The sequence below is a fragment of the Homarus americanus genome, unplaced genomic scaffold, assembly GCF_018991925.1.
Source record: "Homarus americanus isolate GMGI-L3 unplaced genomic scaffold, GMGI_Hamer_2.0 scaffold11302, whole genome shotgun sequence".
Lineage (NCBI taxonomy): Eukaryota > Metazoa > Arthropoda > Malacostraca > Decapoda > Nephropidae > Homarus > Homarus americanus.
Genome location: NW_024736744.1, coordinates 1,720,437 through 1,744,437, shown reverse-complemented (window position 1 = coordinate 1,744,437; position 24,001 = coordinate 1,720,437). Strand labels below are relative to the sequence as shown.

General features: G+C 42.9%; 1 protein-coding gene across 2 annotated transcripts in view; it reads right to left on the bottom strand.

The window, feature by feature from the left end:
• LOC121872448 (phospholipid scramblase 1-like) overlaps positions 1-23,655 on the bottom strand; it is a 31,490-nt gene extending 7,835 nt beyond the window's left edge. Inside the window, exons 1-5 of one of the 2 annotated variants that reach the window (XM_042375212.1) lie at positions 23,584-23,655; positions 5,285-5,399; positions 3,312-3,529; positions 2,352-2,525; positions 1,549-1,710 (exon numbers count right to left, since the gene is read on the bottom strand). In XM_042375212.1, the coding sequence (XP_042231146.1) occupies positions 1,549-1,710; positions 2,352-2,525; positions 3,312-3,529; positions 5,285-5,369 (639 nt within the window). In that variant the 5' untranslated portion in view covers positions 5,370-5,399; positions 23,584-23,655. Of the gene's footprint in view, positions 1-1,548; positions 1,711-2,351; positions 2,526-3,311; positions 3,530-5,284; positions 5,400-21,689; positions 21,847-23,583 lie in introns of those variants that run through there. The other variant, XM_042375211.1, reaches the window with a different exon arrangement.
• Positions 23,656-24,001: the final 346 nt, after the last annotated feature.

Genomic DNA, 24,001 nt, shown 5'->3' with positions numbered 1-24,001 from the left:
TGTACAAAAGATTCATTATTGTTTATTACTGAATGTCTTTTTTATTGAATTAATGTTTATGTGTGCAAAATGAGCAATACAATTCATTAATAATATGTAGAATATTAAAACACACGAGGAAATGACACAGCATTGTTTTCGTTGATTACAAAACCAGTGACTGACTGGTTCTACATATAAAACTGAAGAAAATAAGACCCTGGTTGTAGCTGTAGTAAAATTAATATGGTTGTTTTAAGTAAATGTTATTTAATGTTAATAAATGGAACAATATAAGTAGCTAACCATTAATGGTAAAAAAAAGTGAGACTGCGCGTATGTAAGTGCGCACATGTGAAAACATATCGTCATTACTCTACATAAGAATATGAAAGCAACACTTATTTACTGCTCATATATATTGAAGGGTTAAATGTTGTACTCTGTATAGACAAGCAGAGAGAGAGAGAAAGAGAGCAGCCGAACTGCCGGATGTAAACAAACCTTAATTTCCCGCGGCTTTGTTTTTTGTTTTTTTAGGGGATTAGCCCACCCGGGCATAGGTCACTGACCCACATTGGGGCCTGAGGGGCAAAAATTTAATACTCCTGTAATAATAATTCAGATAAGTAAAAAAAAAAAAAACACTGTCTATCTACCTATTGGACAAACTAAAATCGTTCCGGACCACGGGAGTTTCCGGACCACAGAATGACGGACTAGAGAGGTACAACCTGTATTGTGAACAAGATTTGCAGAATTGCAGCCCCTGCGGACACCCATACATGTGTGTAAAATTAGTCATTACAACTAGGCTAAAATTGTACCCCCATTTAGTACTGTTATTTTACAAATATAATTAAGGGGAATTTTATACTATACTGTACAGTTCAGTAGACCCTTCCCATTCGCGGGTTTGCGATTCGCGATTTCGACAATTAGTGGTAAGCAGATGGTGGCTATGGTGGCTAGCTTGCAAGGTTTTTCCTGCAGCATAACGAGTCACCCCATGTAGCATCTCATGTTGTACTCTCAAAACTTTAGTGTTTCTGTGTGAAAAGGACCTGGGTGTGTATGTAGAAGATGAACTGAAGTTCTCTGACCATTGTGAGAAGGTGAATTAAGCATCTAAGCCAGTAGGTCTTATAAGAAGGTCATTCACACACACACCTATATGCAATGACCCTCATAATGCTTCTCAAAAGTGAGGTGCTTCCCTGTTTGGAGTACTGTCACCCCATCTGGTCCCCGAGTTATGCAATCAACCTAACGTAAACACTTGGGTAGCTCAGGTAATTTGACTTATTTAACCGATTACGGTAAGGTTTAATGTTTGCTTAATTTTATTTAATTTTTTTGCCCAATAATGGACTAAATCTCTCCACTCCATGTCAATAAATAAAGCTATTTTAGTCCATCCACTCATATTGCCTTAGAAGTTGCCCTGCAATCAACTGCTAAAAGTGAACTGTACCATGCATTGCACATCTACAATCAAAGGGTTAATATGCATGTTCCATATCATATAGCTGAAAAAAGTACAAACAGGCGAAACTTTTATTTACTTACAATGAGGAATGCTGCACCAATGATGAGGGCCTTGAAGCGCACCTCAAGATCCATGGGGAAGGTGAGGCCAAAGTTATCAGCATCGGTAAATGCCTCAGCACAGAACCCTCTCCACTGCTTTGTTATATGACCAATCTGGGCAGAGTTGTCCTCATTGAAAATCTGAAAGATGACTAAGAATAGTTTATTATGAACAGAGAAAGAAAGAGAGAAAGATATTCATGTAAAATCTATGAAAAAACACTTCTTGGACAGGTCAGGACATACAGTAGTTGTGACAAATGGTAATGCTGCAGAAAATAAAAAGCTTAAACTATTTTTCCATGAACAAAATACCTCCACTATCAACAGGTTTAAAGCAAAATTATATTGTATACATTTGTGTATTGTCCATCCAGTAAATAGTAAAATGGTTGGGAGTAGATGCAAGGTGATGCTCTGATAGAGTGATGTCTATTACCTTTAAGAAATGTTTACTGTTTTGGATAAAATGTAAAAACTAAATCTAAATGTATATACAGTATACTCAACCTATTTTATGAGTAGGCCAAAAGATTCATAAACTACATTTGTTATAATTTTTGGTATTAGCCATTGGTATTAATAGTTTATTGGAATATGGTCATTGCACATTTTAAGCTGCAATGAACATAATTTTTCAGGCCTTCTATCATTCTAGTATCAAAGATTTTGAGCTTGCAGAGTTTGAACAATTACTCCTCCGATGCCTTACACAGGCTTCACCTTGGTTCTACTCAATGATCAACTAAACTTGGTAACCTTAAATCAATGTTTTCTCCCACCTTGAAGACTACATCACCGCCACAGCTGAAGGCACACACGGGTCCCTCTATCCTGAGCACCACATCACCTGACACATTCCTGATGGTGAACTTGCCAGCCATGGGAGTACAAATGCTCCACTCCTGGTGGATGGTGCCAATTGCTGACCCCGGTGGACTGGACACCTCTAAACTCTGCAAGAAATATCATGAAATTTCTCAATAAGACTGATGTACAGTGAGGAAGAATAAAATATTTATCTCACTTTCAGTATTTTGAAGAAGTGAGAGGAATAGGCACACAGCTTTGACACTTCTTGTAGTATATTTAAATAACACACTTTGCCAAGATGATCACGAAACTTTAGTTTACCATTAGAGAGTAATGTTTTCTATTAACTGTAGGATTGGATGCTATGATGGAACCGATTCACTTTATATATTAAATGTCTTCCCGTGTCTGTACTTATGCTTTTTGGATGCTGCTTTTGGCAGTTAACTCTGTGTGCAATAAAGACAAGAAAACCCACACCATGGACGTATAAGTCATCCCGAGTACCTGATTCTCTACCAGAACGTCGGCAATGAGAATGGAATCATAATGTAGAGCTGTACGAGTCATGACAAGTGACAATAATCATTGTTGGTAGGTATGTGATGTGGCTTGGGTCATACAAAACACTTCCAAATTCTGGGTAAATACAGTAACTGTATTCTTGAGTAAGTGGAGAATAATCAAGAACTGTACTGTACAGTGGCCAAGGTATCTGAGCTTTCTGTGTAATATACCATAAAGGAATAGCAGAGGCAGACCTTCTACAGTGAGGCTTATATTTTAAGTTTACAAATAAAAAATAATAAGGGTGAGGCAAATGCATGATACATTATCACTATTATCAAATAAAATAAGACAACGCACCAAATAATTTTTCAGTTCAGTTGGTTCAAAACTTAAACCAAAGACTTCCTTGGGTTTCTTACCTGAAGGCAGCAAGAACAGCAGCAGTTGATACAGGCAAGGGGGCGAGAGAGATGTATAATCTCCTGCTCCTGGTTGTCGAGGAGGGCCATCTCATATGGTCTCATGGGGCCACAGCACTGCCTGGTGCAGCAGTCAGTGTCCTCCTTTGCCAACAGAAATTGCTGTCCCAGCGAGTTCTTCAGCTCGTATTTGTTGTTCATTTCACATCCGGAGAGAACTGGTGAGTAAATTACATTTTAGCATGATATTAATAATTTTACCCATTCTTCTGAAGGGTGTCACGGTTTCAAGAATGTCTATTATTTAGTATGGTACAGTACAGTACAGGACAGTACAGGACAGTACGGTACAGTACGGTACGGTACGGTACGGTACAGTACAGTACAGTATAGTACAGTACAGTATGGTACAGTACAGTACGGTACAGTATGGTACGGTACGGTTCGGTACGGTACGGTACGGTACAGTACAGTATAGTACAGTACGGTATGGTACAGTACAGTACGGTACAGTATGGTACGGTACGGTACAGTACAGTACGGTACAGTACGGTACAGTATGGTACGGTACGGTACAGTACAGTAATACTGTACTGTACCGTACCGTACCGTACGGTACCATACTGTACTACAGTATGGTACGGTACGGTACGGTACTGTACGGTACTGTACGGTACAGTATAGTACAGTACGGTACGGTACGGTACGGTACGGTACGGTACGTTACTGTACGGTACAATACAGTACGGTACAGTACAGGAACTCATGTTTTTTATGTTAAAATTAGGTACTGTAGTCAGTTGCCTTACACAATTTAATCGTTTTGCTTCTACACAGTTTACATTAATTACTCAATACACAGGCGCAACTTTACAATATGAAAATTGACTAGCTAGAACTTCAAATGTGTTGTAACATATTTAGTAAATTAATAAGGTAACCAAGAATTATACTGGTAATGCCAGCCTAAAACCCAGTTCACACCCTGTATATTGGCCAGTTTTGCCAGCTGTCTCTGATGTCGTATAGCCATCGATAATGTCACACTGTGCCAGCCTATTTGGTGGATGTCGTGGGTGAATTGGGGAATGTTTGCTACCTATTCCTAACGTGTCCATCAACATGGGCGAGATAAACTATTTTCATCTCATCCATCCAGATGGAAAGCGTGGTGACTGTACAGTACAGTACAGTACAGTACCATGTTGTTGAAATTAGTCAGAGATTCACAAAAAAAAATTTGTCAAATAACAATAAAGTTCAGCTTAACTAATATAATTGCTCTTAAAATACATACATATTAAACATTCATATTGGAAAAGAAAATATTTAATACAATGATAATACAGAATAGTACAGTATACTGTACAGATTTTGAAGGTCCAGCACCACTGTAGAGAAGGCCTGTTTTCCGGAGATTGTTTTACTCTTCTTCTAATGGTGAAAAGGTGAAAATTTATTTTCTGTAGGAACGAGTCCAACTTAACCTTAATGAATAATAAATAAAAAGTAAATGATAATTTTGGGTAAAATTGAATCAATAAAATTAAGCAGGCTCAATCTGACTCTCTCCATAAAGCCTCTGAATCTGCCAACTCAGCTGGGAATCAAGAACAGCATTGGGCTTCAAAATAACCCTAAACAAAATTATCAAGAACAAAGGAGGGATCCTACACAGGCCACTGGCCTCCTCTAGTGGGTGGCCATTAGGTAAATAAAGAACAATTTAACACAAAGTGCCCCCTCAATTATTAATTACCATGGCCATTCTCTTTTCCGAGCTGGGATCCCATGTGTAGCTACAAGGAAGAAGGCACAGTGAAGGTTATCATTGTTCATAATTTAACTCCCCCGTTTGATCACAATGGATGACTGTTTTCTTGATGTCATCAATGGCTATACTGTACTATGTCAAAGATGGCCATCAAAACGAGCTGGAGTGAACCAGGTTTAACAAGCAACTGGAAGCTTACTCTCGAATATCTCGTGTTTCTGCTTCACTAACACCTGGTCGAGCTGAGTTAGGTAGTCCAACCCAGGTGGGACTGTGTATGCCATCCTTCCTTTCTTCCTGCACCAACCTGTAGGCTAAGAGAGGAAAGTTAGAACACTGCAAAGTACAGTAGAGATGTTTGTCTACTGTAACTAGTTTGTTAAAAAAAAGTACTGTAGCTATAAATTAATGGAAATTCTGTAAATAACTTCCCTGGACAGTACTCTATGCTACTTGTGATTGATGAGAACTTGTGCTCTGCGAAATAGATTATATATTTTTTTGTATAGGCTCAAAAGTTATAATGATAATGATGCTTGATTTATTGAAATTGTAAAGATATTATCTCATGGAAAAATACGTTATTCTACAGTACAGTACAGTACAGTACTTAAGAGGATCATTATAGTGGTATAATCATTGTGTAGACACACAACTTTCTGTAAAAGAACTTTGAGGTACAGGTATTATAATGCACAACAGATGCAGTTACCAGTACAGTATCTCTTAGTAACACAGCAAGTCATATCACATTAATACCTGATCAGACAATGGAATACCTAGATGCATACAGTTTTAGGTAAACAATAAATTATTAACGGTACAAACTTAGATACTGTAGTGTTTTGACTGTTACAGCAAGGTTACCAGAATATTGATTCTTTGTATTGGAATCTAATAGAACAATGATATTCTCTAGTGTGTTGCAAAGTAGAAGAGTTTGTCCAACTCTAATTCCCTACAATCCTGGAACTGATCTTGAACTTTGCTGCCCCCCCCCCCCCAGCCATCATAAGTTTGATGATCTTTTCATCATTATATGATTTATTAACTTATGATTTCAAAACATTACTCATTCCAGACCCTTTGCAGCCCATTTGCCCATTTCATATACTGTACAGTACAGTCAATCCTCGCTTTACGCGGTCCCACTTTACGCGTTCCCACGTTTACGTGGTACCCTGCTGAAACCGGAATGCTCACTTTCCGCGGTGTGTGTACCCTTTTATGCGGAGAGCGGCCGAGGATGTCTTTGAAGAGTCCAAGTGGTGTAAAATTAAATTAAAGGGAGGGGACTTACTTATCGTCGGGTGTATCTACAGATCCCGAACTGTGGCCCACTAAATCAAAGGAACTTAAGAACCTTAATAAACAATGCGGCGATGCTCAACCCCAGCCACCTCCTTATCATGGGGGACTTTAACTATGGCGACATCGACTGGAGAAACGAGTCAACCCCGAATGACTTGAATAATCCTGCTACTCTTTTTGTAGAAACTCTGAGAGATAATTTTCTGTTCCAACATGTGAGAGACCCGACACATTACAGAGGGGAACAAACACCCAAGCCACTTGACCTCATCATAACAAACGAGGAGGGTATGGTGGCCAAACTGGAACACCTTGCCCCAGTTGGCACCAGTCACCATACAGTGTTGTCATTCAGATTTAACTGTTACCTAGTTCAAGATAAGGCCAGGCCAAGGTGCAAATATTACAAGGGAAATTACAATGGGATGAGGGAAGAGATGAGGGGTATCAACTGGCCTGACTTATTAAGGTACAAGAACGCAGACACTACGCTGAATATCATAACTAGTAAAATGACCCATTTGATCGATAAATATATACCCAAGACCAAACCCAGTGCTTCTAGGAATACGAGGGGATCCCTACACATGAACCATGCGGCGGTCGACAAAATTAAGAAGAAAACCCAGAAATTCAAGACGTGGGTTGGGTCAAACGATGAGCAAGACAGGAGGATGTATGCAAGAGCCAGAAACCAAGCAAAGATAGAGTGTAGGAGGGCTGAAAAGGAGTTCCAAAGGCTGGTTGCACGCGAGGTCAAGTCAAACCCAAAGGCGTTTTACCGCTATGCAAAGTCGAAATTGAAAACGCGAGTAGGAGTATCAGACCTGAGGCTTGAAGATGGTAGTTACGCAGATTCTGACCAGGATAAAGCTGAGGCATTGAACAGCTTCTTTTCCTCAGTGTTCACAAGAGAGGATGCAACTAACCTTCCTGCGTTTGAGGACAGACGGTTCGACACAGCACTGACCCACATTGTGTTCACAGAAGAGGGTATTAGAAATAAACTGTCCAGGCTAAAGGTCCATAAGAGTCCTGGACCTGACATGGTGCATCCTAGAGTGCTAAGGGAGCTGTGCAACGAGCTTGCAGAGCCCCTGAAGATTCTGTTTTGTAAATGCCTGGATGAACAAATGGTCCCCAGTGAATGGAAAGTGGCTTATGTGAGTCCTATCTTCAAGAAGGGCGATAGGCACTCCACGAACAACTATAGACCGGTGAGCCTGACCAGCATAATATGTAAAGTACTTGAGAGTATTATCAGAGATGCCGCGATGGAACATCTACTACGAAACAACCTTGTAAAAGATTGCCAACACGGTTTTATGCCGGGGCGCTCTTGCTTGACACAATTGCTCAAGGTATTGGATATTTGGACCCATATTCTAGAACGGGGTGGTAATATCGACAATATTTACCTAGATTTTGCCAAGGCTTTCGACAGTGTACCCCACGAAAGGCTGAAAATCAAACTGGAAGGGTACGGAATTCGGGGAAATGTCCTAGCGTGGATAGAAGACTTTCTACATGACCGCAAGCAATGTGTGGTGATTAATGGCACGAAATCGTCATCTGTACCTGTAACAAGTGGGGTACCGCAGGGTAGTGTATTGGGCCCGCTGTTGTTTGTTTGTTTCATAAATGATATGCCTGACGTTGTACACTCCTCCATACAAATGTTTGCCGATGACGCCAAGTTATTTCGGGAAATTAAGAACCAAGCGGACTGTGAAGAGCTGCAGAAGGACCTCTGTGGGCTCCAGGAATGGTCGAAGGAATGGCTGCTGAGATTCAATGTCACGAAGTGTAAGAGGATGCACCTGGGGCGTACCAACGGTAAGGAGGCGTACCATATGTCCCAACGGGATGAAGAAAATGTACTAGTTGAGACTGTGTGTGAGAAGGACCTAGGTGTGTATGTTGACAATGAGCTGAAGTTCTCGGGCCATTGTGAGAAGAAGGTAAATCAGGCAAATAAATTATTGGGTCTTATAAGAAGGTCGTTCAGATATCTAGACGGTCCGTCCCTCGTGACGATCTTCAGGAGTGAAGTGCTTCCCCATCTGGAGTACTGTCACCCCATCTGGTCCCCGAGATATGCTAGGGACTGTCAGTTGGTTGAAAATGTTCAAAGGAGGGCCACCAAGCTGGTGCCTGCACTTCGGCATCTCAGCTACCCTGCGAGATTGGAGCGCCTGAACTTGCCTAGCTTATACTACAGACGGGCAAGGGGGGACCTAGTTGAGGTTTATAAGCATCTCAGGGGGCACTACTCAGTTGAGTGTCCTTACTTGGAGCTGGCGGACGCTCGCCCCACAAGGGGTCACAGCTCAAGATTGAAGAAGCCGCAAGTCCGGAAAACCGTGAGGGCAAACTTTTTCGGAGTGAGGGTTGTAAACTCTTGGAACAATCTACCAGAAAGTGTTGTGACGGCACCGAGTGTGAGCTCTTTCAAGAGAAGACTTGACCAACACTGGAGCGGGTTCAGGTACATTCAGGAGCCGGTGCATGCCCAGTATTTGCCAACAGTGCGACAGAGACGTGACCGATCGCCCGGGATGGCTAGCGAGCACTTTTGGTGAAGAATATAAAGGAAAAAGAGTCGTGACCGATCGCCTGCGGCTAACAAGCCGATCAGTGGCGAAGAGGATAAAAAAAAAAAAAAAAAAAATCAAAACATTACCGAGGTTCTTCACCCGCCACCCACCAGCCGGCCCAAGTCAGTGATAGTGATAATGATAGTGAGGATATGGACTTATATGGACTTTGAGGGGTTTGACAAAGAGGCCCTGCAAGCCTCTGTGGTGGATAGTGATACAATTGATACAAGTGATACAGGTGAGGGCCAATAATCTGCCCTCTGCCTCGGAACCAACCCCCCACCCCCGTGTGCCCAGCCATCTTTTCTACTAATGTAAGTGTTAAAAAACCTAATATTATTGATATTTCTCTTAATTATTAATTGTGTGTGCATACCATCATAAAATTAAGAAGTTATTTTTACTACAACGTAGGTATTGTGTCTGAAAAAGTGGAGTTTGGGGGTCAGCCCGGTCTCTATTTCAATTAATCCCATGTGTTATGTTGTTCACTTTACGCGTTTCTCACTTTACGCGGGCCGCCGTGGGTTCAATTGACCGCGTAAAGTGAGGGTTCACTGTACTGTATCAGTACTCGTTGATATAGCAATCTGATGAAAAATTTTATTTTTGGATTTTGCTGGAAAGACTTGCATCGAGTCCAGAACAAAAGTGTTTATACTGTAATCTGTTCCTTGACACAGGACACCTACTGTATTTATACATGAGAGTAATTGCTTGCCTAACATTGGGTTTTCTGCGACACATTAAGTAAAATAAACTGGGATACATAAATGTAGAATTTTGATTCAATGTACACTGGTTAAAAAGGGAGAGAGAGCTGTCACATCAGCTTGACAGAGCACATAGAACAGTAATGAAAGAGGCCGCGCTTGCCTCCCCAGCTTTACAGTGTATTCTGGCTTCAACAACTCCTGCATCAGGAACTCTGTGAGGGCACCCTTGAATGCTCCACTCCTCAGAGTTCATCAGCTGTTGGCCAATCTTCTGTGATCCTGAGTTGATATTGATTTTAAAGCTTTCCAAAGCAGCAGCACTTCTATGATCACGCTGCACATTGTTGATGGATACTTCGGGGTATGTATCAACCACCCAGTCTCTGCAGCCATCTGCTGGTGCGCCTGCACTGATTATATTGAATACCGAAGAGGCCAACTCTGAGTAGGTTAAGTTCATACGTACTTGTCTTTGCAGACTCAGGTGGCCATTGCACCAAACACCACTTTTTAGGAGTAATGTTTTTAAATAATCGTCTCATAGATCAATAAAAAAAATCATGAAACTTTTAATGACAGGGTGAGGTGGGAAGGGGTAGCAGGAGGGAGGATGTGGCAGTAGGGAGGATGTGGCAGTAGGGAGGATGTGGCAGGAGGGAGGATGTGGCAGGAGGGACGATGTGGCAGGAGGGAGGATGTGGCAGAGAGGAGGATGTGGCAGGAGGGAGGGTGTGGCAGGAGGGAGGGTGTGGCAGGAAGGAGGATGTGGCAGAAGGGAGGATGTGGTAGGAGGTAGGTTGTGGCGGGGGGGGTGGCGGTAGCAGGAGGTGGGGGGTGAGGGTGCAGCATTCTCTAATTTTAGGGCTCAGGACTACAGAACTACTAAGCCTGTCATAACAAACATGAAAAGTAAAAAGTATAACACAGTTTGTCTATCATGGCAGAAAACTTACTAAAGTGACACTGGAGTTGACAGGAAGAAGGAAGGGGGAGGCAGGAGGAAAGGAGGAGGGGAGGCAGGAGGAAAGGAGGAGGGAGGAGGAGGAGGAGGGGGAGGCAGGAGGAAGGGAAGGGGAGGCAGGAGGAAGGAGGGGGGCGATTTCTTTGGATAGTGAGGGTAGGTGATGGGTGTGCTGATTGAAGAGGAGTAGGGCAGAGAAACTGAGGAGAGAGGGAGTAGAAGCAGACGCTGAAGAGGGGGGGGAGTATCGACGATGGAAGTCTCAAGCCTCTGTAATGATGTGTAGTGTTGTTTGAGACTCAGGGCAACCATTGTGTATATAGCTGTCCTAATACGTTGCATTATCTCTCTCTCATCTGCATTTTTTTCTCAAGAACATTCACATCTACCAAACCTACACACGCACACACACAAAAAAGATCTTTACAGGGATATTTCAACTCCATCAATACAAACCCACTATCTCAATCAATACCACTACCACCATCACCACAACTACCACCATTTCCCGTCACCACTACTAAAACCATCACCATCTAGATTCTAGAAGAACTGAGAAATGCAGAGACCTGGCTGTTGTAGCATTACTAAATATGAAAATTTTTGTGACAAGAGGTACCGGTATGGCCAGCATAGGGACAGAACTAGACAATGTGATATAGTTGTGGCCAGAATTAGGCTAGGATACAGACACATCTGGCAAGTTAGTAACGCTGTACCCACACCGGAACACTCAGCATGTAAACTTTGTGGCAAGCCTTTAAAGCAGACACTTGAACACTATATTATTGAATGTGACACTGTCAAAGACTTCAGGCCACCTGGATTATTGTATCATGAACTTTGTAATTACTACATTGAATCAGGGGTGCTTGTGGACATTCTTGCTGTTTATCCAAAATTTACTAGCCCACACTGATTAGTCTTCAATTTAGAATATGACGTTCAATGTATATGAACCACTGTCTTGCATGACAGCGAACAGTGACATCACCCACATGACTCTGACCTACAATATATGGTTCCATGACAAAACCTCAACGGGGTTGTCATTTGTCAACACTAACCTAACCTAATCTAAACATTAAAGTGTTTTATTTTATATTTTATATACGAGACTGGGGTTTTGTCCGTTGGGGTTTTATCCGGTCACCGACCTATATATACTGGTAAGTGTTAATGAATATGATGTATTTCATTGTGTACGAACCTCTGTCCTGCATGGCAGTGAACAATGATATCACCCACATGACTCTGACCTATATATACTGTTAATGAATATGATCTATTCCTTTGTGTATGAACCTCTGTCCTGCGTGGCAGTGAACCGTGATACCACCCTCAGTGTCAAGACCTGACTGAATTACTCAGAATAGGCAAACTGTACTCCAAGCTTTGTCAATAAATTTGTTAAACTAAAAACCACCATTCACCATTACCACCACTCTACCATTGCGTTCCTACTACTATTACCACCACCACACTATCACTACCCCCTACCACCACCACTCTACCAATGCCTCCCTCCTTGGTGCTGGCAATAAATCACCATGATGATAGTACCAATATTACTATACGAGTCTGGTGATTGTTTGAATTGGCACCAAGCCAAGAATGTCACCTTCTTGCTGCTAACACATTAGTCTGTGCCACGCTGAGAGAGAGAGTATCATATAGTATTTCAGTAACAAGAGCCCAGGGCTACACGTAATCAAAACACATCTGTTGTTATTGAGGCCCCTCTACTAGACAAAGATAAAGGTTAAGTATTGATCAGACGCTACCCTCACGACCAAAGATGTAAAGGTCTTGGATGACTGTAAGACAGGTGATGCCAAGTCTCTATGTTCACGTTGATGGAACTTTGGCTGACTGTACCTGGATAACAACGGACAACATAACGAAAAAAAAGAGAAAAAAAATAATGGTTTCTTTATCTCCGAGCAGTGATACATATCCCTTAACCAGAGCCGCTTAGCCCACCAATGACATTTATTGTAGGCTGTCAACACGTGTAAGGTCGATCACCGCCCCAGGGCCCGAGGCGTTCATAATCCATCCCTCTAACGGTCTAACCCATTACAGCCACACTGGGGTATGTTGATGCCTTCACTAGTGCATTTACAGGGGCTCGTCATATAAACATTCCACAAATCATTACATTAAGATATTTTTTTTATATATTGTTTTACCTTGATTCCATCGTATGTTTACTATGGTGAGTTTCCTTCTGTCGAATGTAAATAAATACAAGGCTACCACACTGCACAAAACCTGACGAGCCCCTGTAAACGCATTAGAGAAGGAGACTGTACGTGGCCTGTCCTGTGATGTCAAAGCGCACACACACTCACCATGGCTTAACTGAGAGGCTGTAGACGTGAGGTGACAAGAGATGTGACCTCACATGTCACGTGTTACCTCCACTGACACCCCACACACTCACAAACACACCCTACAGGTGATCGCTGAGTTAATAAAATTATTCGAATGTTTTAAGTTATTTAAATTTTCCCAAACACAAATTCAGGCAAACAAATGTACTTTAAAAATTGCCAGAGCAAGTACAAAATATTCAGGCAGGTAAATCTTAAAAGTCACTTGTCATGGAGACGTAAATGTTGCACCTAACCAACACAGCCAGCTGGGCCTCCAACCAGCTGACCTACCCCAGACATGAGATACTGTGCTCACAGAATCTACCAACAGTTTTAAATAGCAACACATAATGACTTTAACAACAGTACCACGGATGTCTACAGTGTAGCATGGGTGTCTACATTGTACCATGGGTGTCTACAGTGTACCATGGGTGTCTACAGTGTACCATGGGTGTCTACAGTGTACCATGGGTGTCTACAGTGTACCATGGGTGTCTACAGTGTACCATGGGTGTCTACAGTGTACCATGGGTGTCTACAGTGTACCATGGGTGTCTACAGTGTACCATGGGTGTCTACAGTGTACCATGAATGTCTACAGTGTACCATGAATGTCTACAGTGTACCTTGGGTGTCTACAGCGTACCATGGGTGTCAACAGCGTACCATGGGTGTCTACAGCGTACCATGGGTGTCCACAGCGTACCATGGGTGTCTACAGCGCACCATGGGTGTCTACAGCACCATGGTGTCTACAACACCATGGGTGTCCACCATGGGTGTCTACAGTGCACCATGGGTGTCTACGTGTGTGCATGGGTGTCTACAGTGTGCATAGGTGTCTACAGTGTGCATGGTGTCTGAGTCACAGTGGGTGTCTACATGGGTGTCTACAGTGTACCATGGTGTCTAGTGTACTACAAGTTGGTGTCTACAGTGTACCATGGGTGTCTACAGTGTACCATGGGTGTCTACAGTGTACCATGGGTGTCTACAGTGTACCATGGGTGTCTACAGTGTACCATGGGTGTCTACAGTGTACCATGGGTGTCTACAGTGTACCATGGGTGTCTACAGTGTACCATGAATGTCTACAGTGTACCATGGGTGTCTACAGTGTACCATGGGTGTCTACAGTGTACCATGGGTGTCTACAGTGTACCATGGGTGTCTACAGTGTACCATGGGTGTCTACAGTGTACCATGGGTGTCTACAGTGTACCATGGGTGTCTACAGTGTACCATGAATGTCTATAGTGTACCATGAATGTCTACAGTGTACCATGAATGTCTACAGTGTACCATGAATGTCTACAGTGTACCATGAATGTCTACAGTGTACCATAGGTGTCCATAGTGTACCATGGATGTCTACAGTCCTGTGTGAATGTCAACAGTGATTTAAAGGTTGTCGACTTGATCCCTGTGACTAGTTCTTACCGACTCTCAATGTGACTTGTTATGAGGCGAACGATTAGTAGCTGTCAGTGTGTCCACGATGAGACACTGTTGAGCAACCTCACCCATAATGACACACACTTCTTGTCTAGTTTCATGCTCTTGTGAGTGAGTGAGTGAGTTCAGTGAATGTGAGAGCGAGTGAGTGTAAAAGTGAGCGAGTCTCAGATCGTGGCACTGCTATCGAGACACAACACAAACAAAGGAAATGACATGTATAAGGTGACTGACCCTAAGAGTGGGGCTGTATTGTCATGACCTGATGATTGGACCAAGATACCATCACCTGTGTGTTACATTACAAGGTGTACTCAAACCCTGTCACACCACCTATTTTTATGTACTGTACTTATAACAAAAACACTACTACTACTAATTCTAATAACAATAACAATCATAATAATAAGTAGAATACCCTCACAGGAAGTGGTGGTTATCGCCTTTGTTTGAACCCTGACCTTATTGACCCTCTTAGATTGCCATGTTGAATATATATATGAGGTACAGGACACTTCATCTGCGTGTCGTGCTGTCATCATACAGTACATTATAGACACCAAAGATCATACAGATACAGATGATGACTGAGACTCGAATACATACATAATGTGGATAACTACCAAGTAATATTCTGCAACATTTCAACATTATCCAAAAGGCCGGTATCTTATATCAACATTATATAAACATTGTCTTGATATCAACATTATCACCATTACTTTCAACATTAGGCAAGTCAAATTTCTAATAAAGAAATTCCTCGTGCGGACTTCTACATATAATCAACAACCTCAACCCGCCAGGACTCGAACCCACGATCCTATGTGTGTGACCGGGGAACGCTACGAGTAGTCCCCAATTGGAGGTTCACTGGGCCATAAGCTCGATGAACAGCCTTTGTGTGAAATATAACGAAGTCTGGATCTGCATTAAGTGTTCTGGTGGTCTAGAGGTAACGTTCCCCGGTCACACACATAATAAGATCGTGGGTTTGAGTCATCCTAGTCACTTAACCTTGTTAGTGTGAGAACAACATGAATTAACAGAAAATAAATACTCTTGTACCTGTATGAAGCAAGAACCAAATAAACACTATTTACATAAACAATACAGCAGGTACCTGGATGGGGGGTGTCATTACATTACCATTCGTAAATACACCCTTACCTCCCCAGCCTTGGCCAGGCTCATAAATATCATGGGGGAGGGAGGGATCTGGGAGATGCGGGGGAGGAAGTAAGGGGGGAGGAGAAGCCTTGAGGAAGAGGGAGGTTTGAAGGAGGGAAGGTCTGGAGAAGAGGAGGAGGAGGAGGAAATCTGACGAATGGGGAGGCCTGGGGAAGGAAGAAAAAAGGATGAAGAGGAGGGAGAAGAAGAGGAGGATCCTGATGAGTACTGTCAGATTATGGTGGTACAACACTGTATTATCGTCACATCACACAATGGTACGGCAACACACGCAACACACAGACCATAAATCTCTATCTGTTGTTGATTATATCATGACTTGACATGGCCGGGAAGCGTAGTTTTTTTTATCCTGAGGGCTTCCGTCATTTTCAACAAGCGGCACCGTCGCAGTGCTTGAAGCACGACACCACTGCACAATCAGCTGATGGCATCAAAACTTCTTTCTATCTTGGCCGTGGTGGTTAGGTTATTATTTGTTTGTATTGGTATATATTACGTTAGGGTATGAAATATTAAGCCAAGCACGAATGATCGTCTCTTATTCTCTCTTTCTTGCGGAGTGTACAGTGGTGCCGCGCTTCAAACACTGCGAGTGTCGCTTGTTGAAAATGACGGAAGCCCTCAGGATAAAAAATCATGCGGCCACAAACACACTCACTCTCAACGAATTATATAATGATCATATATTATACTTTTCTCGAATTTAAGACCCCCCAAAGTGAAGTAATTTTTGCCTGTTTGTGAACTAAAAGCAATTTCATAAGACAACTGTGTGGGCGATGTGATAAAACGATTATGATAGGTTTGGCTCACAAGCTTAAGGTATTCACTAAATCTCTCTTATCACAAGTTGATAGTTGGCTCCTGACTAAAGCCTTGCAGATGAATAGAGCCAAGTCAGCCAACCTTAACCTAGGAAAACGCCCCCAGACCAGCATTGTTCTCACACACACACACACAACCTTAACCTTAACCTTTCCCACGGACTCCTTATAACTGTTCCTACAATGACAGCATCTTCACCACAAATGGGCAACTATCTTTAGTTATCTAAGCCAAGGCATCACCAACAGTACCTGCGCTTTATACGTGAACCTGTATACTGATAAAGACTTCTGAATGTGGATCGAAGTCCGGATTATAAGGGATTTGTAGTAAGGGCGTTCAGGTGACGGGCAAGTCGAAGGGAATGATTGAAACCCGTCTTTTGACGCATTTAATATTTATTGATGTGGTCAAAACCTGCAGAGGAGGTGGCGTTCATAATATTACATGGTGATCCATCTGATACATAATTAGTCTCACACAATTTTATCTTAAATACAATCTATTAAACATACTGACATAACACAAAGTTCATAATTCTATTAATCTTAGCTTCGTTTCATTCTGCATTGTCTTATTACTCCAGGTTAGGCAGAAACAAGTAGTTGTAATTAGTCAACAATATTTCAGTACCAAGGGGTAAGTCATCACTTAGGCCGTACTTACAAGTGAGGGTCAATGCAGATCAGTATGCTGTTCCAAGAGACAGCACCAGGACTTGTCTGTAAACACTTCTACATCTGGCGAGATCACGGGTCGAAAGATTTAATGGCATCACACACCAGCACTGTAGCTGAAGCCAGCGGCGACAACAGTGTGTGTTTTTGATGTCACTTGAGTTCACTGTATTTTCATCCTTTTTGGCGGATAAAATTCATGGTTAAAACTCAAGACCTGTACTGTATACCCAGTCCTGTGGTCCTTCTGGTGTTTTTAAACTTTACGAATAAGAAGAATTTTCAATCTACTAGATCTATATCCTTACATCAGCCTCTCCAATCTTAACCCCTCTTCCATTCCTTCCTTCCTGTTTTCCACCCCCTTTCCTTCCCTATTCCCCCTTCTCTTCTCTGGCCTAAACTCCTTTCCTTCCCATATTCTCCATTCGCTTTCTTATCTCTTCTTCTACCATAATCCATTTTCTGTCATGTTTTCCCTTCTTCCTTCTTACCGCCCTTCTCCTATCTTCCCTCCTCCCTTCCTTCCTTCCTCTCCCCCTTCCTTCCATCCCCTCCTCCCTTCCCTCATCTCCCCTCCTCGACCCCACCCCATCCTTCCCCCTCCCCTACACCTTACCATGGTCGCCGCCAATACTAGCCACATCGGCGCCAGGGAGTCGCCTATGGATGAAAATCGATAGAATAGGCGGCGGTGATGTGGAGGCGTATGGAGGGCAGTGACACAAGCAGCCAGTGCCCCCTTTCACAACATACCATACACTAACTTCCTTCGATAAACTTATTGTCTCACTTGAGCTACGATAGAGGGATGACGACCATGAAGAGATATCTTAAACGTAAATGTCTCTTTTTTACAGGTGGATATTTAAGTGGATGTCATCTTACCTGTGTCAAAATACCGGAGACAAAATTTTATACATACACACACACACACATCCTTGACCACCGAAGGGTCAAGACGTACCTGGCGCTCCTCTCGGAGCAGCCAGGTCAACTGTTAAGTTGGCCCATACCAACCCCCTCCCATGAACCCTCCTCCCCACCGGAATATCAACAAGTTCTCGCCAGAAGTTACAATTTCATTTAGGAAAGGAACGGAACCAGTGTTAAACAGAGGTGAACAGTGGTGAACAGTGCTTAAGTCAGTGAGAACAACTCAACAGTAACAGTCGTGCCCAAGTTAACCTTCACACAGTGAGGTCCCAGGTACCCAGTGATAACGGCCCGCGAGACCCAACAGCCAGCGATGTGTTAAGCCGTCTACGATAGGAAGGCCTAAGACCAAACCTCACTCATATAACACCATCTGTGAGGGAATTACTACACCACATGTCCCTCATAACACCATCTGTGAGGGAATTACTACACCACATGTCCTTCATAACACCATATGTGAGAGAATTACTACATCACGTCAAGTCCCTCATCACACCATCTGTGAGGGAATTACTACACCACGTCAGGCCCCTCATAACACCATCTGTGAGGGAATTACTACACCACGTGATGCCCCTCATAACACCATCTGTGAGGGAGTTACAACACAACGTGAGGTCCCTCATAACACCATCTGTGAGGGAATTACTACACCACGTGAGGCCCCTCATAACACCATCTGTGAGGGAATTACTACACCACGTCAGGTCCCTCATAACACCATCCGAGGGAACTACTACACCACGTGAGTTCCTCCTAACACCATCTGGGAGGGAGTTACTACACTACGAGTTTGCTGTTCAACACCTACATTAATCTGTATGTTCACTGTATGTTCCTTTACCTTTCTCTAATGAAGACTTTTGTTAAACCACCAATGTATGTAATAAGTCATTTATGTCCAATGTATATTTTCAGCCTTCGGGCTGCAGAACTTTTTCAATAAACCGTTAATTATTATTATTATTATTATTATTACACACTTTCTCCTTATGTGTTTAATTATTTGTGGAGAAAATAACCCCTGGACAGAGTACGAAAAAAATCATATTACAATCGTTACTGAGGTTAGGTTAGGTATGGAATACGGGTTAGGTTAGGTTAGGTTAGGTTAGGTTAGGTTAGGTTAGGTTAGGTTAATTTAAGTCTGAAAATAACACACGAGTCTACAATTTAAACACCTATTACTTTTTTACGAAAGAATAAAAATAAGAAAGATAAAATAAATAGCAGGAATAAAGTGAATGAATTAACAATATCAATTAACAAAAAAATGGAGAGAGAGAGAGAGAGAGAGAGAGAGAGAGAGAGAGAGAGAGAGAGAGAGAGGAGTATCAACAGCAAAATACAACAATAGAAACTATTCTCCCGTATCATACACGTCTACAGGTACCGATATACAGCCTTCAGGTTCACAGGTTAGGTTAGGTTAGATTAGCGTTGGGTTGGGTTAATGTAGAGTATCTAATCACCAGGTATTATAGGTTAGGTTAGGTTAGGTTATCTAATCACCAAGTAATTTTGGCTGTGGGTCCCTAACTTCCCAGTGGTCCATAAAGGCGCGTCAGAATTGATCATAAATGTGTTTCGTCTTGTGGTCACTAACAAGGTGATTACTCTATCATCGTTATTTACTTATGTTTGTCTTTAATTATTTGTTCTTTTTGCCTCTATATTACTTTGTACAATTATCATCCACAAGTCTCTAACTATGTCAGGTATTTTATTCATCAACTCAGTGTGTGTGTGTGTGTGTGTGTGAAACATCTTACTTAACTCGTATGATCCTGTTCAGTAAATGCCTGGATGAACAAATGGTCCCCAGTGATTGGAAAATGGCTCATGTGAGTCCCATCTTCAAGAAGGGTGATCATTACTCCACGAACAACTATAGACCGGTGAGCCTGACCAGCATTGTATGTAAAGTACTTGAGAGCATTATAAGAGATGCTGCGATGGAACATTCACTACGAAATAACATTGTAAAAAAATGCCAACACGGTTTTATGCCGGGGCGCTCTTGCTTAACACAATTACTCAAGGTACTGAATATTTGGACCCATATTCTGGAACGGGGTGGTAATATCGACAATATTTACCTAGATTTTGCCAAGGCTTTCGACAGCGTACCCCATGAAAGGCTGAAAATCAAACTGGAAGGGTACGGGATTCGGGGAAATGTCCTAGCGTGGATAGAAGACTTTCTACTTGACCGCAAGCAGTGTGTGGTGATTAATGGCACGAAATCATCATCTGTACTCGTCACAAGAGGGGTACCACAGGGCAGTGTATTGGGCCCGCTGTTTGTTTGCTTCATAAATGACATGCCTGAAGCTGTACATTCCCCCATACAAATGTTTATGGATGACGCCAAGTTATTTCTGGAAATTAAGAACCAAGCAGACTGTGAAGAGCTGCAGAAGGATCTCTGTGAGCTTTAAGAATAGTCGAAGTAATGGCTGCCAAGATTCAATGTCACGAAGTGTAAGAGGATGCACCTGGGGCGTACCAAGGGTAAGGAGGCGTATCTTATGTCCCAACGGGACGAAGAGACTGCGCTAAATGAGACAGAATGTGAAAAGACCCTAAGGTGTGTATGTTGACAATGAACTGAAGTTCTCCGGCCATTGCGAGAAGAGGGTGAATCAGGCAACTAAGTTATTAGGTCTTATAAGAAGGTCGTTCAGATATCTAGATTATAGACGGTCTGTCCCTCGTAACGGTTTTCAAGAGTGAAGAGATTCCCCTCCGCCTGGAGTACTGTCACCCCGTCTGGTCCCCAAAATATGCTAGGGGCTGTCAGTTGATAGAAAATGTCCAAAGGAGGGCCACCAGACTGGTGCCTGCACTGCGGCACCTCATCTACCCGGAAATTGGAGGGCCTGAACTTGCCTAGCTTATACTACAGACGGGCAAGGGGAGATCCGATTGAGGTATACAAGCATGTCAGTCGAGTGCCCCTTCCTGGAGTTGGAGGACGCTCGCCCCACAAGTCCAGAAAACTGTGAGGGGTAACTTTTTCGGTGTGAGAGTTGTGAACTCTTGGAACAATCTGCTAGAGAGTGTGGTGATGGCACTAGAGCAGGTTCAGATACATTCAGGAGCCACTACATGCCCAGTACTTGCCTACAGTGCGTAACAGAGACGTAACCGATCGCCCAAGCGGCGAACGAGCCGATCAGTTGTGAAGAGGATAAACGTAGAGTAAGTAAAAACTATGATGACTGGCAATACTAGCATTAAAATTTACCGCTTCAGTACCGTAACCCAAACTCCCCCTCTCGCATTCCTTGACAACCAGGAATAGCGCGTACGTTCTGAGCCTCACGAACATACCAGTCCAGTCACACACTCATCAGCTGTTCCGGCTGCTGGTCTATTCTCTGTTACTTTGTTATGAACTTTATTGTCCAGTGTTAGTACAGAACACAGGAGTATCCGGAGGACACCTGCTGCAGTGTTGGATAGTGTCGCACTGGATAACGCCTTCTCACGTTGTGTTCTGGGCCAAGACAGTCGTGACATAAACGAGCATTCATACTTACTGCAAAAAACGAGAGGGTTGGTTCTGAATGCTTGTGTGGGGGAAGTATGGACGGAAAGTACGATTCCTTTGACTTGAGAGAGCGATAGACGGTGTATTCACGAACAAATCCCCAACGTAACTGCGACTGTAAGATAATGAACGAACCGGCAATCCCAACGACCACCCCGTACGGATGCCAACGTGTTTATTATTTAACCTGTTGAATGCTCTCCGATATAGTACTAAAAATTCCCTCGAGCAATTCTTCAGATGAATATAATATAATCAACACCTAAATCATGAAAGGATACGATGTTGCTAGCTTGAAGGGAAAAGGGAAATTGGAGGACTGGAGGGAGGGAAGAGTTGCCATCGTAGCCTCACAATAATACACAAATCCCCTCCGGCGTAAGTCGTGGCTCCTCGCCCTCCCACCCCCTACTACTAATGGCGCCTTCAAGTGTTGGGGGTACATAAACAGAAAAAAAAAACTTAAAACTCACAAGGTTGCTGTTAGTTCCTCGGTAAGCAGCTTTACCTTATCTATCCACTTTGTTATTACTGGTGAGGTATTGGTCGAGTCGAGGTGTTCGTGTGTGTGTGGCGTGTGTGGTAAATATAGGGTGGAGGAGGACCGACCACGCCCCGGGTTATATCAAGACCCACCACTGTTTGGACTCACGGACACTGCTTTGGATGCACACAACACTGTTTTAGACGAACGCAACAGTTTTAGACGAACGCAACAGTTTTAGACGCACGCAACACTGTTTTAGACGAACGCAACAGTTTTAGACGAACGCAACAGTTTTAGACGCACTAATACTGTTTTTGACGTACGGGCACTGTTTTAAACACACGAATACTGTTTTAGACGCATAAATACTGTTTTAGACGCACCAATACTGTTTTCGACGTACGCAACATTGTTTTAGACACACGCAACTCTGTTTTAGACATACGCAACTCTGTTTTAGACGCATGCAACACTGTTTTAGACACACGAATACTGTTATAGACCCACGAATACTGTTTTAGACGCACGCAATATTGTTTTAGACGCACGCAACACTGTTTTAGACACACGAATACTGTTTTAGACGCACGCAATACTGTTTTAGACGCTCGCAATATTTGTGGGGCAAGCACACTTCTCTTGACGTACAAAAAGCATGTCAAAAACATGATATCATTCATACCTGTCGAAATCCCGAGTTAATAATGGAAGTGATGGTCGTATAGGGTAATGGGTGAGGAGTAGAGGTGAGGAAATAGGGTAATGGGTGAGGGGTAGAGGTGAGGAAATAGGGTAATGGGTGAGGGTAGAGATGAGGAAATAAGGTAATGGGCAAAAATAGGTTCATAACTCTTGCTCTACACTGAAGGTCGTTTACAGTAATACAAATCGTCGCTAAAAAAAATGATTACAAAGATTGTTTCCCCCAGCTTAATTCAGCTTAAGTTTAACCTAGGCTAACCTCTCCAGATGGCATTATGGTGTTTAATCAAGTGAAATAAGCTTGGGAGGCTATTCTTCAAAGGATCTATACACACACAGAGAGAGAGAGAGAGACATTTACTAACCATGGAGACGGCTCTTACCGGTGTTAGATGCTCTCTCTACACAGTGACTCAGCTGGTCTAGGGTTACACCATGTATTGTAAGGACACACGCTTACAACACCTCAAAACTCAAGGAAAATATTGATGCCCAGAAGGTGTGTGTGTGTGTGTGTGTGTAGGGGTCAGAAGGTTAGTGTGTGTGTGTGTGGTTCCATGTGTAAGGTAAGCCCTGGGTGTGTTTGATATATTAACAAAAATAATAATAAAAATAAATAAACAAGACAATAATAATAAATATAATGATGACGATGATGATGATGATGATGATCCACCTAAAACTCAGAGCTCACCTGTAATCAGTGTATCTCAGGTATGTGCCGTGAGTCTCCGTTGCCTCACACTTCTTGGTAAAGGCGCTGCTGGTTGGTCGTTTCCTCTGTAAAGGCAACACTCATTTAGCAGGTCTTAAAATTCGTGGAGGTCAGTCATTGTCGCCCGTGTAAATTAAATACATGCGAATACACAGAATGATGTGTTTGGAAATGGGTTACCTGGCCTTTGAGGAGTTACCTGGCCTCAGTAGATTATTAGTGAAATAAAATTCTGACCGTGACCCCAATAGACACTACTGTGGTGGTGGGGTGGGTCCTGGGGTGGAGGGGTGGGGTCCTGTGGTGGTGGGGGTGGGTCCTGGGGTGGAGGGGTGGGTCCTGGGGTGGAGGGTGGGGTGAAGGGGTGGGTTCTGGGGTGGAGGGGTGGATCCTGGGG